Raw genomic sequence first — 16,057 nt, 5'->3', positions numbered from 1 at the left:
TCAGTAAGAGGACTCAGTGAATTGCTAGGAAGGCAGTGGGAAGGGAAAGTGTTTGGAGGAAGTGCGACAGAGTTTCCCAGGATTCTTGCTCCAGCTTAATTTGCTTAAACTGGGCCTGCAGGTTAGAGAGAAATGGGTTCTAACATAATGAAAGGCTTTAAATCTCATGGGGGAGCCTAGTCTCGATGTAGAATAGACCTTCTAGGTTCTTTAGCTTGGTACTGATTTTATGAAAGTGCTATTCGAGAGAGCCATATAAAAGCTGTTAGAACCATATCATAATATGTATATTTTGGGCTAACACTGAAAAAATCTAGTGGATGCATTCATCAGGTAGAGAAAATGTGGATAGGTTGGTAGCTACATTATTATATATATGTAGCTTTATTAAAAAATGACTCAATTCAATATCTGAGTTCCTAATAGTATAAGGCATGAACTCTGCTCTGCTGAGAATGTAAGGTCCAGAAACTGGGAGCTGGCCCGGTGGTGTAGTGGTTAAGTTCATGTGCTCTGCTTCAGTAGCCCTGAGTTTGCAGGTTCAGATCCCTGGCCCAGACCTACACACCGCTCGTCAAGCCATGCTGTGGCAGCATGTCACATACAAAATAGAGGAGGATTGGCTACAGATGTCAGTTCAGGGCCAATCTTCCTCACCAAAAAAAAAAAAAGACCAGAAACTGCCCTTAAGAGACTTATGGTCTTAGGGGAAAGTTGTAGACAAATATTCAAGTAATATCCTGGTATAGAACACTATTCTTCCCTCACCCTTAATGGCCCCAGGCTAATTTTTAAATTCCCTACCTTTATTACAAAATTAACCTACAAAATATGACACTTCAGCATAAGGCAGTATAGGACTGGCACGGGAACAATTTGGGTTTTAAGTTTTATTGACCAAAGCAAAACAGAACGCTAACTTAGGTGATATTTCCTGTGAGGAGGAAAAAAGGTCTGTCTTCTAGAACTTAAGAAAGTGAGGAAAGTAGTGGATAGGGTTGTTACCTGACATTTTTAAAAAGTAATGAGTAGATCAAATGGTACTTTTGTGTAAAAATCAGTGATGAAGAAATGGTTAGAATTTAAATTACATTTCCATTTCTCTTGGGTATATAGCTAGGAGTGGAATTGCTAGTGGGTCATATGGTCACACTATTTAATTGAGAAACTACCAGACTGTTTTCCAAAGAGGCTGCACCATCTTATGTTCCCACCAGCAGGGTGTGAGGTTCCGATTTCTCCACATCCTCACCAACACTTGGTGTTATCTGTCTTTGATTCTAGCCAACCATTTAAATGGTAACTTAGCGGTAATAAGAGATGTTGAAGAGAGTGAATCAAGCACTTTTCTTTTTTCGCTGTCTTTTCTACCCAGGGGAGAGCCCAGGAAAACCCTGCTAAGGAGTTAGCTAACGTATCTAGGAGACTGACTCCCTCATATAAAATGAGGCAGCTCCTCCTAGGGAGCTCCCAGCATGGATGAAACCACGTCCTCTGTCAGGGAGCCTTTCCCTGCCCTCTCTGTCACTGCCAAGGATTATCAACTGGGGAGACTAATAAAATGCAGATTCCTGGGTTCCACCTCCAGGGAATCTGGTAAATGTGGAGGTAGTACCAGGCATCTGTACTTTTTTTTTTTTAAGATTAACACCCGAGCTAACAAGTGTTGCCAATCTTTTTTTTTTTTTTCTGCTTTTTCTCCCCAAATCCCCCCGGTAAATAGTTATATATTTTAGTTGTGGGTCCTTTTAGCTGTGGCATGTAGGACTCTGCCTCAGCATGGCCTGACGAGCGGTGCCATGTCTGCGCCCAGGATCCAGACCAGCAAAACCCTGGGCCGCCAAAGCAGAGCGCGAACCTAACCACTCGGCCACGGGGCTGGCCCCTGCATTTTTTAAAAGCATCCCTATTTGAAAAAAAAAAAGCATCATCTCTAGTGATTCAACTGCAGGTAGAATCTGACCACACTTTGAGAAGCATAGGAAACAATGATTCTAACCTGGAACAAAAGTAGGGCTAGGGCTACCTATAGCCCCTTCTCTCCAAACGAGACCCTGGATGTGGGCTCCATAAAGTGTTTTATTTTATGAAGACCTACTCTTGAGGTACATGCTCAAATGAATCAAAGACACAGGAGTTAACATTGACTCTTTGAATGTTGTGCGATGGATACCAAGAATCACTTTAACTTTGTTGTGATCAGTGCCAACCTGCTCCCTGGGCTGAGAGTTCTAACCACTTCCACAGACTCTTGTTCAAGCATTTACGGGACAAGAAAGTGGTCCTACTGCAGGGCAAGGATGTGCACTAGCCCACTTAGCTGTACCAAACTGCTCAGTTAAAGGGTAAAGAGAGAGTAAAGCAAAACCGAGATGCTCCTGGCCTAACCTGCAAGCGTATAATCAAGCTGCATATGCAACCTATTATGGATGGTGAGAGGTTTCTGTTAAAATCAAACCCTCAGCAAGGTTAGTCTTGCGGATTTGCTGTTCCAGCTAATCATTACCTCTTGCACGCCCTATACCTTAGAATTACTTTTATGCAAACAAAAATTTGTTTTTCTTTTCACTTCCTTAGTTCTTCAATACTTATTCTCTAGTGCAAAATAAGTCAGTTTTCCTGATTCTACGTCACGTTTATCAGCACTGCTTGCACACTCACCTTTACCAGCAAGTTAAATTCCCACCGATGGTGTTTTTATTTCTGGAGCAGCCTCACCTCTCCAGGGCCCCCGCCACCACTAGCCTGCCTTTATGCCAACTGGAAAACAGCACCTTGGTCTGCTTTACTTTCCTCCCCGCTCCTCTTCCCGGGTCCAGGCTGCGAGGCGAGGGGGGATTGCCGTTTGTTGCCACCTCCCCCGAGAAGCCAGGTTCTAGTTAGCGAGTGCTTGCTTGGCACATGTTTGCCCCAACTAATGTGAGAGACCGGGCAGAGAGCGCAGGCCGGGGGCAGCGCCGAAGGAGCCTGCCGCGGGAAAGGAGAACCAATGCCTACTGTGACAAGCGTGCGTGCGCGCCGCACACCTCTGGGGCTCCCGAGACAGGGTTGCTCCGGCCGGGGATCCCCGACTCGTCTTCCTGAGCGCCCCGTCCCAGTGTCTCCTCCCCGTGGCGCCGAGCCCCGCGAAGCCAGCCTTACCTGCGCGTTGACGGGGGAGCCCTTGCTGGAGGTGAGACTGTCCCCGGCCCGGGGGGTGCTGCTGCAGCCAGACAAGGGCGCCTAGTGGTCGGCATTGAAGCGGGGGATCAGCATGGTCGCGGTTAGTGCCAGCCAGGCCAAGGGCCCGCGGGCCGGGGACAGTCGGAGCGGCGGCGCCGAGCCGGGTGGGAGCGCGGGCACCGCCTCTGGCTGGGTCTCCGCTCCTGGGCCGCCCGCGGCAGACGCGGTCGGCGGATCGGTGCCGCAGCCGCTGCTTTTATAGCGGCATTTGATGAATGAACCCTTCGTCCAACCTGGGCACAACTATCGCGGCGCCACAGGGGGCTCGCGGCCCCGGACGCTCCCCCGGCCTCCTTGCTGCCTTCGCGCTCTCGCAGCCCCGAGTCCTCCGTCTTTATCTCATGAGCGCTTAGCAATCTGGGTCTTAGGGGTCTCGTGGACGCCCTAAGATGAAGGGACTTCGGGAACGGTTCCCCCGACGAATGCAGGGAGCGGCCATGGAAACCTGCTGACGCAGATGGCCTGATATGGACGTCCTGCATCACGTGTGGGGTGGGCATGGAACCGGCCAGCTGGGCTCAAGCAATACTAGCACTATTAAGTGCCTTTGGAAGCAGAAGGTCGGGGGCTCCAAAATAAGAGAATATGATAACCTACTTTATCTACGATGCTAGGTATTTTAATTTTAATTTTTTTTTTTGTTTTTAAGGAAAAAGTCGCATTTTCTTTTCTCCACCATATATAGGGATATTATTACTACCTATTCTGCCACACGCCCATCTGGGTGAGCAGTGCAAGACAGGCTGCCGAGAGACCAAAGGAAAGACCCAGAGACAGCCAATGAAGCACAAGGGTTTATTGGGAGTTACCTACAGGGAAGGTCCAGTGGCGGCCAGCTGGACAGCAACGTGCACGCGCTACCATCCCCTGAGAGAAGCTAGCTTAAGTAGGCAGAGGAACAAAGGCTGTGTGCTTGCCAAGGGGGATCATCCCTGTCTGACCTGCATTCCAAGGTCCAGGGCCCCCCCTGCAGGACCTGTGTGTTCCCTCAAACCGAAAGGGTCTTTGTGTTAACTCTCCCATGAGAAAGCAGCTGGGTTGGCCAAGCTCAGGACTGTTATTGTGAGTGCTGGCACGAAGCCCAGACAAGGACCCTGAAGGACACATGGTCTTAAAGGGGCATGCCGGCTAGTGCCCCTACACTCCAGCCCCCATTTGTCCGTTTGCACTCTACCCCCCATGTGTCCGAATGGCCCTTACAATCTCATCACACCAGTCTTTCGTGGTTTTCCTCCAGCCGTACCCAGAGATGAGCACTGTAACTTGAGACGACAACAGCAATAGAGAGCACAACATGAAAATAAAAGAAGTAGTGAAAAGGCAAGGACACCAAAGAAAACATGTCACCAGGTGAAGGGGAGTAGAAATGGGAAAGTGGGCGACACTCATCCACTCTCACAGGGCTCTCCAGTCGGAGGCGTTGGCAGCTTGGAGACGCCATGGTAACGCCATGAGAAGAGAGAGAAGAGAAAGGCAGCTCGCTGCATAGCTAGCAGTTGGAGCAATTTTGTATGCCAGTAATGGTGTGTACCCAGGCAGCGAAAAGGTTGGCAGGCGTTGTCCTAAGGACGAAAAGTAAGATGTTTAGAGAGAACTAAAACAGGGAGTGCATGACCATCCAACAAGACACACCAGAAGGAAAGGATGAAAGTGTCTTGGGGAATTGGAGGTGACACTGTGATATTTTGCTCTAAGCCTGTCCTCCAGGGGGTAAAGAGACCACACCAGCAGGCCCCCCCACCTGCCAGTCCCAGGGCCAAGTGACCATGTGGGTCCCAGTAGGGAGTTTGGTGGTAGAGGCAAAAGCAACTTGTTTTTGAATGTCCATCTGTGGTTGCAGTTTTTCTCTTTGCTTGGCCCTTGTTTATAGACGTAATGTCATATCAGGTTCTTGTGTCAACATCTGACATATACTGGATTGAGTGCATCTCATGTTTATTTAGTAGACATATTGCACATGCCAGGCATCTCGTTCAGTGGGCTAGGGTCCTGTCTTCTCTCTTTAGTTGTTTGGGCAAGCTGTTTATTTGTTCCGTCAGCCCCACGGCCATGGGGTTGTATGGCAAGTGAAAAACCCAATGTATGTCCATCTAATCGGCCCACGTCTGTACCTGGTGGCCAGTACAATGTGTACCCAGGTCACTATTAATGTCCATGGGAACACCATATACAGCACAGAGGTGTCTCAGGCCTTGTTATGGTGGTCTTCTGTGTGGCCCTCTTGCTGCAGTATGCCTGCAGCAGTCCTGTAGACATGTCCACACAAGTGAGAGCATACCGGCCGCCATCAGAAAGAGGCAAGGGGCTGATGTAGTCCACTTGCCAGTGCTGAGCGGGCTGGTTGCTTCTGGCAATGTGGCCTATGTCCAGGAGAATGGCCCAGGGTCTCTGCAAGGAAAAGGAGAGCACACCTGACAGACCTGCAGCATATTAGCATAGCACAAGTGGAGGCCCCAGGCCTTGGCAATAGCCCATAGGGTCCTTTGCGCTTTGTGTCCAGTCTTTTTGTGTAGCCACTTTGTCACTCTTTTGGCTGGCACTTCTTCCAGGAGACGAATCTGAGCTAACTCGTTTGTTTGTTCGTTCCCTGGTGGCTTTGTCACCTGATGTGCAGACACATGGTACACTGTTATCAGCATTCCCCGGAGCCCCTGTCAGATACCATCCTAGAGTTCTGCCCCCAACAATAGGTAACAATTAATAGTCCACTTTTGTTGTGCCCATTGTGTCATCCACAGGGTGAGCCCGTTTCCACAGTTGGGACTGGAAGCCAAAGGGCACTCACTTATTGCCTTGCCTCTGCCAGAGACCCCATCCAAACCTCTCTGGGTAACTGGAAACGTCTAATTCACACAGTCGTCCTTGTGTTAAAACACTCAAGGACTGGATATGTTTCACTGTTATTTTGGCTTGGGTGAAGGCCTCCTGCTTGGTGGTCCCCTAGTCCCAGATAACACCGTTTTCCACCAACTTGTAAAGAGGACAGACAGCCTATCTTATCTACAACAGTAGCAGGAACCACTTTTGTCTTACCTGACCAGATAACACCCAAGTATTTGACAGATAAGCCAGACTCTTGTACTTTGTTGTTGTTTCCTACCCATCCTCATTGGTATAGGTGGGCGACAAGGGAGCGGGAGGTTTCTCGAAGGTCTGAAAAAGACTCAGAGGTTAACACGACACCATCAATATAATGAAACAAGGCAACCTCAGGGGGTTTTGTCCACCCGGCAGTGTTATAGAAGCATTGCCGCAGGGTGGAGTGAGAAGTGATGGAAGTCATTTTGCTCATTTCTACTCTTCTCCTCCTGTAGACCAATACATTGTTATTTTCACATGTAGCCTCTGGTCGCCTGATACCCAAGCCGCCTATAAGGTATTGCAGGAGTGAGTCAAGGTCCTTTGGCCCCCTAGTGGGGGGTGGGGCTAGGGTGTCCTAGGCTGTCACTGGGGGTGCTGTTAAAGCCAACCAGAACAGCCTTTGGTTGTTGATCACTTTGTTCTGGAGAGATGCTTGCTGCTCCCCAGGCTATGGCAGTCGCTCTCTCTACCCTTTGCTCAGCCTCAGTCGTGCCGCTGCCAGAGGGGTGGGGAGTCCCGGCCACCAGCCACTTGCACTGGTGCCAGCTGGCTGGACCATGCATTCACCCGTTCTCCCTCCCACTGCAGGCACTTTCTGCCCCCTGCCGGCTGGTTGCGCTCCTAACCTGCCCTTGTTCCTGTGCACACACTGGAGCCAGCGGCTATTCTTGTGACTACCTTACTTTTGACATTGAAATTTACTTATTTTAATCTCAGCCAACTTGACCGTATACAAAACTCTTTAGGTCTTTGCTTCCATAAACACTTTGTTACTTAACGTTTTACATTCAGAATTTGTTCTATGTCTTTTTGAGTTTTTTTAGAACTTCAGGACAAGTTTATCTTTTTAACAAAATAAAAATATCTCTAATTTTATACCTTTTTTACTGAAAACATACATTTTACTTTTTTTTGTGTAGAGACTTTCTAGAAATATGTGCTTTCTTGTAGAAAATTCCTCAGCATGTACAAAACACGTTTATCAATAAAATCAAGCATCTTTTAGTGAATTTGAGATAAGAAACCAGAGGCAGACAAGTTTATGCTTAGTAATTAATTTTTAATATTTTATCTTGTTTGGAAAAATGACCTAGATACTTAATTTTTATTACTTAATTTAGCACAACTCTAAAGTTTCAAGTTACCAAAAAGATTCTGGAAGCTGTTTTTTAAGCATTTATACCATAAAACATAATTATTATACCCGAAAATGCTTACCCATTTTTATTTAAATCATTTGTCCCCAACAATTATGTTTAGATTACTCACAAAAACTTCATGTGACATTGAAGCAGTTAGCCATCAACTCAGGTTGTTTAAAGTACATACACAATAACACGTAATTATTGTTAAGAAGAATCCCCCCGCCCAGATTTTCATCCCTTTTACATCTATTTGGTTCACTTGTTCCCCAGTCCCACCAGTTGTGTGGCAGTGTAATCCCTCGTGGTGGAATGCATATGGCAGACAGGCGGAGGCAGGTCTGTGGGATCTACCCCCGCGGGTCGGGGCTGGTCAGTCCTCTATCCTCTCAACAGACTCCCAGGAACAGACTTGGTAGTTTCAACTTGAACTAGCTATGCTTCCCTTTCTAATTTTAATTTCTCTTGTAGCTGCCTCACCTTCACCTTAGCTTCCATTTTGGCTTCTGCTGCTCAGCAGCGGCTACCGCCCGGGCTTCTGATTTCTTTCTCTCGTCATTCATCATGCCCAGGACTTCCCCTGCCTTCATTGCAAGCCTTCCTATGGTGGAAAGGGGCTACCCCACAGCTGTAGCAATGGCCTAGGCTTCTCGCATGCCCAGGACTTTCCCCTAGGCCCTTTGGCATTTTCGGGGCATCCCCGTTCTCATGCAGTGGGCTCCACCCATCAAGGATGGTGGTGACCGGCCCTCACAGGGAGGACACCAGCCAACCCAGGATTACCCTCGTGGATTTCCCCTTCCCATCACCCATAGTCTCAGCGTTCAAGTGGTTTTCTTTGGTCTCCTGGCTGGCTTGCTGCCAAGTGTTCTGCCACATGCCCATCTGGGTGAGCAGTGTGGGATACGTTGCCAAGAGACCAAAGGAAAGACCTAGAGACAGTGAATGAGACATATGGGTTTATTGGGGAGTTACTTACAGGGAAAGTCCAGTGGCAGCCGGCTGGACAGGAAATGTGCACTTGCTACTACCCCCTGAGAGAAGCTGGCTTAAGTAGGCAGAGGAACAAAGGCTGTGGGCTTGCTAAGGGGGATTGTGCCTGTACAACTTGCATTCCAAGGACCAGAACCCCCCCCCCCCCCCCCCCCCCCGCCGCCAGAGAGCCCACATGTTCCCTCAGACAATGAGGGTTTTGTGCTAACTCTCCCACCAGAAAGCAGCTGGGTTGGCCAAGCGCAGGACTGTTATCATAGTGAGTGCTGGAACGAAGTTCAGACAAGGAGCCTCAAGGACACATGGTCTTAAAGGGGCATGCCAGCTAGTGCCCCTACACTGTCAAATCCCTGAGACACCAGTCAATAAACATTGTGCAGAACCTCCCTGCAAAAAAAAAAGAAAAGAAAATATCACCTTATCCTCAACATGTGTAGTGCCAACTTCTTTGGGAAAGTTGCCATGATAAATATGCAAATCAATGAAGCCTATGATATGAAACATGCCCCCTGGGGTTGTATGGTACACAACCTGCAGAAAGTACACAGAGTGCTGGGAATCCTAGCATAGTCACTTGGTGTTCTTGAAAAGAGTGTATTGCTGGTTTCCTGTCCTTTCAGGGAGGGACTATGGCTGTCTCATTAACTTCATAGTAAGCATCTGATTCTGAGTTTGGCCTCCATCCCAGATGGGCATTCGCAGCAAGAGGCTCCTTACACTCCTTCCATGGTCCAAACTATATTTGTTCATGTCAATGAAAAAGGGATTTATTTTATAAATCTGTGAAATGATTTCTCCTCTGCCACATTTCTAAAAACCCCATGAAGATGGTCAGGCACAACCACTGCATTTCAAATTAAATTCACCATGGAAACTTGATAGACTGTGGCTACCTCTTAACTGCCCTGTTCGCCCCTGTTCCCTGCATAGTCCTCAAGTGGGCTTTCGTGATAGCCAAGAACTTAGGGGAAATGAGACCCTCTGGATCATACTGGATGTATGGAAGGTGAATTATTCTTACAGCTCTCCTAAATCATCTCTGGGACGACTAGAGGTAGGACTTTTTTGGTGGTGGTGGAACTTTTCTCCTAAATCTCTGAGCGTGAGATCTCCAAAATTCTGCAAAGAACTCTGCTTTAGGCCAACAGTTACTTGGCCTGCAGGTGACTTTGGCAGTTTTGTGCGTGTGTGGTGGTATTTAAGGAACTAATGAGAATAAAAGCTACAATCTATTGAGCACCTTTCAAAAGCTTGGCTCCTACTACCTTTATTCTTCACCTGCAACCCAATCAATTAGGTATTTTCCCCACTTGAGAGATGAAGAAACATGTTACAAAGGGGTAGGTGGCAGGGTAGGGATTTAGCCAATATCTGATGTGCCTGCCTGAGGTCAGAGCACATGTATTTTTTTCTGTTCTAGCACACCAGTCCTCTGATAGGAGAAAACTGCAGCTTGCTTCCTGTTTGGGGCCCAGAAAATCCCTCTGCCTATGCCTTCTTGTGGTGTAGCTTCTTGTTATATTTTCCATTTATTAAAAACAAAGTGATATTGGATGTTAAAATGTACCTTTAATTAAACAGAAGAGACTGCCAAGCAAAGTATACCTTTTAACCTAAGAAGGCTAAGATTGCAATAGTTGGTTGGCTTGCCTGGCTGATGCGCTGAATTAATTTGTATGAGCATGGCTGGCTTTTGTGGATGTCAGGTTGATTACAATCTTTGCAAAGTGAATATTCAGAAATAGCTAGAACGCAGTTTGATCTCCCCTAACTGAAAGCCTCAGGAACAAATGGTGGAAGTCTGCACCTCAGACCAGACAGTCTTCTGAGCAGCTGGGTCCTTAGGGAGAAGTGCAATAAGGGCCGCAAAGAGCCAGGTAGGGGTCCAATGAACAAAACAAGATTCTCCCTTCTTGTCTTTTTTTTTCCTGTATTTAAAAATTGTGGTAAAATATACATAGCATCAAATTTACCATTTTAGCCATTCTTAAGTGTACAATTCACTGGCATTAACTGTATGTAATGGCATTACATTCACAATATTGTGCAACCATCACCACTATTGGTTTCCAGAACTTTATCATCATCCCAAGCATAAACACTGTACCCATTAAACAATAACTCCTCATTCTGCCTCCCCTTCTGTCTGTTTTTTTGGTGGATTTCTTTTGTTGTTGGTGGCGGTGGTTTTGCCTCTGTCGGGTAATCAGCTAATTTTTTTTCTCTGCCATCAAGATTCCAGCCTTTAGTAATTTCTTATACCTCACTAATTCCCTACTTTTAATCTGCTGTTGACTAAGAGACATTACTTAGTTTATCAAAATTGTGTGTAAGTAAGAGTTCATAGAACTTCTTATCCCTAAAAGCCTTTCTTATGCAGAGAAGAACTAGGACTTCATGATGGCTATTCAACTATTAAATGACCTTTTGCTTCCTCAGTTTCTAGACATTTCCCCAAGGGTTTATGTTATTGGAAGTCAGACTTATGGAAAAGTAGAGTATTATTGTTTGTCTGTTTGTTTGTTTGAGGAAGATTAGCCCTGAGCTAACTACTGCCAATCCTCATTTTGCTGAGGAAGACTGGCCCTGAGCTAACATCCATGCCTATCCTCCTCTACTTTATATGTGGGACGCCTGCCACAGCAAGCATGGCTTTTGCCAAGCGGTGCCATGTCTGCACCCGGGATCCAAACCAGCGAACCCCGGGCCGCCAAGAAACAGAATGTGCAAACTTAACCACTGCACCACCGGGCTGGCCCCAGTATTATTGTTTTTAAGAGAAAAATAGATTAACAGATGAATAACCAGAAATGCTTTATATTTTGTACTTTAAAAAAAGCTTTCGGACCGGCTCCGTGGCCGAGTGGTTAAGTTCGCCCGCTCCGCTGCAGCGGCCCAGGGTTCGGATCCTGGGCGAGGACATGGCACCGCTCGTCAGGCCACGTTGAGGCTTTGGGGAGGGGAGAAAAAGAGAGAGAGAGGAAGACTGGCAACAGACGTTAGCTCAGGGTGAATCTTTCCTAGCAAAATAAAACTACAAACATCTTGTCAAAAAGCATAGCTATGGACAAAGGAAGGTTCATCGACGTGAAGTAATGAATGTCTTCATGAGTTCTTCTGGACCTGACAGCTCACGCCATTAGTGTTTGTTTTAATATCCAGGATTCTTCTTTTACAGGTATTTGATTTCACTTCCATAGACTTGGCATCTGAGACTGATGAAATTCCAGATGTTATCGCTTTGGCAGAGGAGGATGGATCAGACCATTCACATGCTAATCGCCCTGAGTCCTCTCAGGGCAAAATGTTGAATAACTAACAAGAAAATACTCCTTTTGACTGAATGCACAATTTCTATCCCATTGAACTTCATATTTGCTCATGTGTTTATTCCTATGGCTTTGGGGATTAAACTATTGGGGATTAATCTATTTTTAGGCTATTTGGTCTTAATTGTAATGGATCTCTGATTGATCTAAACTTTTATAAGAGATCCTAGCTCTGTATCATATATCATTTTATACAGTTCTTCAAAGTTTAATCATTGAAATACCTTTAATAAAAACTGTGCTGTAAAATCTTGAATCAGAGTGATTTTTTTTTACCAATGCAGTGAATATATGTATATTTATTATTATTATTATTATTTTCCTCCTCCCAGGATTCATTCCTGCTGCTTCTGGTAATAGTACCCTTGTGTCTTGGAGGGGCCTCTCAGTGGGTCTGCTGGTCAAGGTTTGTTCACTTTCCCCTAGCCTAGTGGTGGGCATATGACTGAAAACAGGTCAACTGGGAAGAAGCATATTATGAGGGGTAATGGCTCAGACTCCGGTTCTAATTTTGGCTCTGCCACTTACTATCTGTGGGACTTAAAACAAGTTACTTAATTTCACTATGCCTCAATTTCCTCGTCAGTAAAATGGAGATAATAGTAGGTTTGTTGTGGAGAATAAATAAATTAACAATTGTGGAAAGCTTAGAGCAATGCTTGGCACAGAGCAGCATCAAATAAGCATTAGTGAGGTAAATTGTAGAAACAATGGGCAACCTGGTGGCGATGAGCACCCCTAAAGGCCAGACTGTAGTTTTGAAATACCTCTCCCATTAAAAGAAACAGGGCTTCTTGGGAAAATGGCTGATTCCAGGTCTGAGGCAGGAAATGTACAAAATGAGTCTTGAACTTATTGCTATTCCAGATAGCAAGGGAGCAAATTTGAAGAGGTTCCCATTGACCAAAGGTAGGACAATGTGAACTTCAATAAGAATAATAATTTCAATAGATTGAACCCCATCAAATATCCAAATATATTATTTTATATATAAACAACGTAATTGGTCAAGTTTAGGAGATGATAGCAAACTAATTCATTATCTTGAAAACTGGTAAATAAAGGGACAGAACCAATAATGTATCCTTCCTTATATCGTTTATGATGAGGATCAAGGCTGCCCCAGGGAGAGAAGCCCAAGGCGTCTTGCCCTACATGCTGATCTATATCATCCTCGGGAAGCATAGCACGTCCTGATTTAATCCGATCTGATTCTTATCTAAAGTTACAGGACCACCCAATAACCAGACCCCACCTGCACTGATACCATTTTAATGATTTTTTCATGATCTTTCCTTTGTCTTGTAAAGAAATAATTCACATACTTTTGCCTTATAAATTTGCTCTAACTCTCAACACACTGCAGCTCTTTCTGCCCATGGGTCCTGTCCCCATGCCTGCAGCTCTTCACTGCCCATGGGTCCTGCCCCCATGCTACTCCATGCTATTCTCTGAGTAAAAGAGCACTACTGCCAGACCTTGAGAGTCCAAGAAATCTTTCTTTCGACTCCTCGACTCACCGAACCCACATCAATTACCGCTAGGTAAACAAATAGTAAATGAGGGAAATCTTGTCTCTTAAAAGTATTGCCACTATCAAATGAAAAAGAAATGGTATCTTAGTCAGTTTGGACTGTTGTAACAAATTACCTTAGACTGAATGGCTTAAACAACAAACGTTTAGGAGCTGGCCCCATGGCCGAATGGTTAAGTTCATGCGCTCCGCTTTGGCAGCCCAGGGTTTCGCAGGTTTGAATCCTGGGCGAGGACATGGCACTGCTCATCAGACCACACTGAGGCAGCGTCCCACATACCACAACTAGAAGGACACACAACTAAAATGTACAACTATGTATTGGGGGGATTTGGGGAGAAAAAGCAGAAAAAAAAAAAGATTGGCAACAGTTGTTAGCTCAGGTGCCAATCTTTAAAAATAAAACAAACAACAAATGTTTACTTCTCACAGTTCTGGAGGCTGGAAGTTTGAGATCAGGGTGCCAGTACTGTTGGGTTTTGGTGAGGGCCCCTTTCCAGGTTGCAGAGTCCACTTCTCTTTGTATATTTACATGTATATTTAGTTTCTTGTGACTAATACCATTCATTAGGGCTCCGCCCTTAGGCCCTCAAGTAACTCTAATTACCTCTCAAAGACCTCACCTTCTAATACTATTACATTGAGGATTAGGGTTTCAACATATGAATTTGGGGTGAGGTCCATAACAAATAATAAAGTCCATAACAAATAATAAATTAGAATTTCAACATTTTGCAATCCCCAGTGAATTAATGGATCTAGGCATTTAGCATCAATGCATCAATGGCGTAAACAGAGATGTACTGCCTGATGAAAGAGCATACACTAATAATCATCCAGTCTTGCCAAACGGATCACACCTGAGTCTGATCAAGCCTCTGGTTCCAGCTGCCAATTTGAAGGAACTACAGAGGACAGGGACAGTGGGATATTTTGATCTGCTTCATGAGGATGCAATCAGTAAAACCCAGACAATAGGAAATACTCAGGTCCCAGTTCTTCAACAGATAAACTGTAAGAAAAAAGGCGGGGTGGAGAAAAACCTGTATATTAAAATATATTATTTAAAAAAAACAAACCCAAGAAAGGCTTAAAAAAAAAAAGACAAGACAAATATAAAAAGGGCAAGACTAAACTGTAGTGTCCAGGGAAGCACACTTGGGTGGTAAAACTGCAAGACAACACAAGGAAGTGATTATGATAAAAGTGAGAATGGTGGCTACCGTTTGGGAAAGGAAGGTTTTCTGGGTGAACCTTATTCTCTAGACTTTCCATTCTTTATTTATGCTACTCACGACCCATCTAATAAAACTCCATCAGAGTCAGTTTTGCTGCTTTTAACCAAAGAATGCTAAATGATACAAGTGGCTTGGGCAAGTTACCATTAGCAGTGAGGTGGGTATAGGTAACTTTTTGGAGAAGTTTTGATGTAATAAGAAAAGGCATTGGGGTCAAAGGATTTTTTTTTTAAACGATGGAAGGTATTACAGCATGTTTGTATACTGATGGGAAGAATTGAAGATGCAGGAGAAAGTACAGAACAAATGCTGGGGTAAACTCTTTGAGTAGGAGAAAAGGAATATGATCCATTGAATAAGTGAAAGGACTGGTCTTAGGTTAGCACACCTTGATTCACTCAGATTAACAAGAGAGAGGGAACACTATATGGGCAAAGATATGGGCAGATTGGTAAACTGTTGACGGAAGTTCTTTTCTGGAAGCATCTATTAACTAACAACAAAGGACATCACTGAGAGTGAGGAGGGGAAAGGGGGTATCAGAAGTTTAAGGGAGGGAAGAAGATATATATAACTGTGTGGAAAATGAGATTTGGGAAAAACAGTAGGGTGGAGAGGGCAGGCCTAAGAGCCCACTTGAGTTGTCATGAATTTTGAGAGACGCCAGGCATCATAAATGCTTTTAGCTGCTAAGCTGCAGGTGTGGAGTAGGCAGAGAAGTGAATTTAATAGGAATTTGGGATCTGCCAGATAAATCTGGCAAAGAGAGAAAGGGGTTAGGGAGCTGAGAAGAGGTCACAGAACTGAGAGGTCAGGGCATTGGGAAGGTCACCTACATGGTTATTGAAAGCACCAAAAATTAACCCATGAGAGAAAGAGAATTAAGTGCTAAATATTTTCAGAACGAGGTCCAGCAACCCGGAGATCTTACACATGATCTCCACAAGGAAGATTTGTGGATGACAGCATAAATTTCAAAGGAGCTGATGGTTTTAGTGAGGCAATAATTGCCAGGGGTGGCAAGGAGAAATAAGTGGAGCGTCCACCCCATTTCCAGGCCCTGTTGTATTTGGGGTGGGGGGGAGAAAACAACCAATTGAGAGCGCAGCAGGCGGACGCTGTATGTTTAGGGGAGGGCCAGATTTCAGTTAGAGCAAGAAGATGAAAGGAACATTCAGCATTAGAGGGCATAGAAGATTTTACTAGTAATCGACTGGCGGCTCGGAGGGTAGGTGACTTGCTCAGGGTCACACAGCTAGTGAAAACAGCTGAGGATGGAACACAGTGCTTTTTCTACTACACGGAGCCACAGTCCTCGATCTCTGTTTTTTTTCTGACGTAACACGCCTATGCGAACAAAAGGAACCAAGAAGACCAAGGATCAGAAGCCGAGAAACCAGAAGGACCCCGCAACCTACAGCTCGCGGTTACGCAAGCGCAAAAAAGTTCGCTGGTCCCGCAACGCTCTGTGGGTCTTGTAGTTCGTCGGCAGGACCTGACAGGAAGCGACTGAGAGAA

General features: G+C 45.4%; 1 protein-coding gene and 1 long non-coding RNA gene across 11 annotated transcripts in view; one reads left to right on the top strand and one right to left on the bottom strand.

Annotated features, from left to right (window-relative positions):
- The window catches only part of PLIN2 (perilipin 2), an 83,565-nt gene extending 71,542 nt beyond the window's left edge, over positions 1-12,023 (top strand). For all 10 annotated transcript variants that reach the window (XM_070589780.1, XM_008530060.2, XM_070589775.1 and 7 more), the window contains one exon: positions 11,617-12,023. In XM_070589780.1, coding sequence (XP_070445881.1) covers positions 11,617-11,757 — 141 coding nt within the window. In that variant the 3' untranslated portion in view covers positions 11,758-12,023. The remainder of the gene's footprint in view (positions 1-11,616) is intronic.
- Positions 4,004-8,509, bottom strand: LOC139078411 (uncharacterized). The gene is made up of 3 exons (XR_011531344.1): positions 8,425-8,509; positions 6,256-6,375; positions 4,004-5,610 (listed from the first exon to the last, which is right to left on the bottom strand). It is a non-coding gene; the product is annotated as an uncharacterized lncRNA (long non-coding RNA).
- Positions 12,024-16,057: the final 4,034 nt, after the last annotated feature.

The sequence above is a fragment of the Equus przewalskii genome, chromosome 22 (assembly GCF_037783145.1).
Source record: "Equus przewalskii isolate Varuska chromosome 22, EquPr2, whole genome shotgun sequence".
In the NCBI taxonomy this organism is placed as follows: Eukaryota; Metazoa; Chordata; class Mammalia; order Perissodactyla; family Equidae; genus Equus; species Equus przewalskii.
This window is presented reverse-complemented; position numbering and strand designations above follow the sequence as displayed.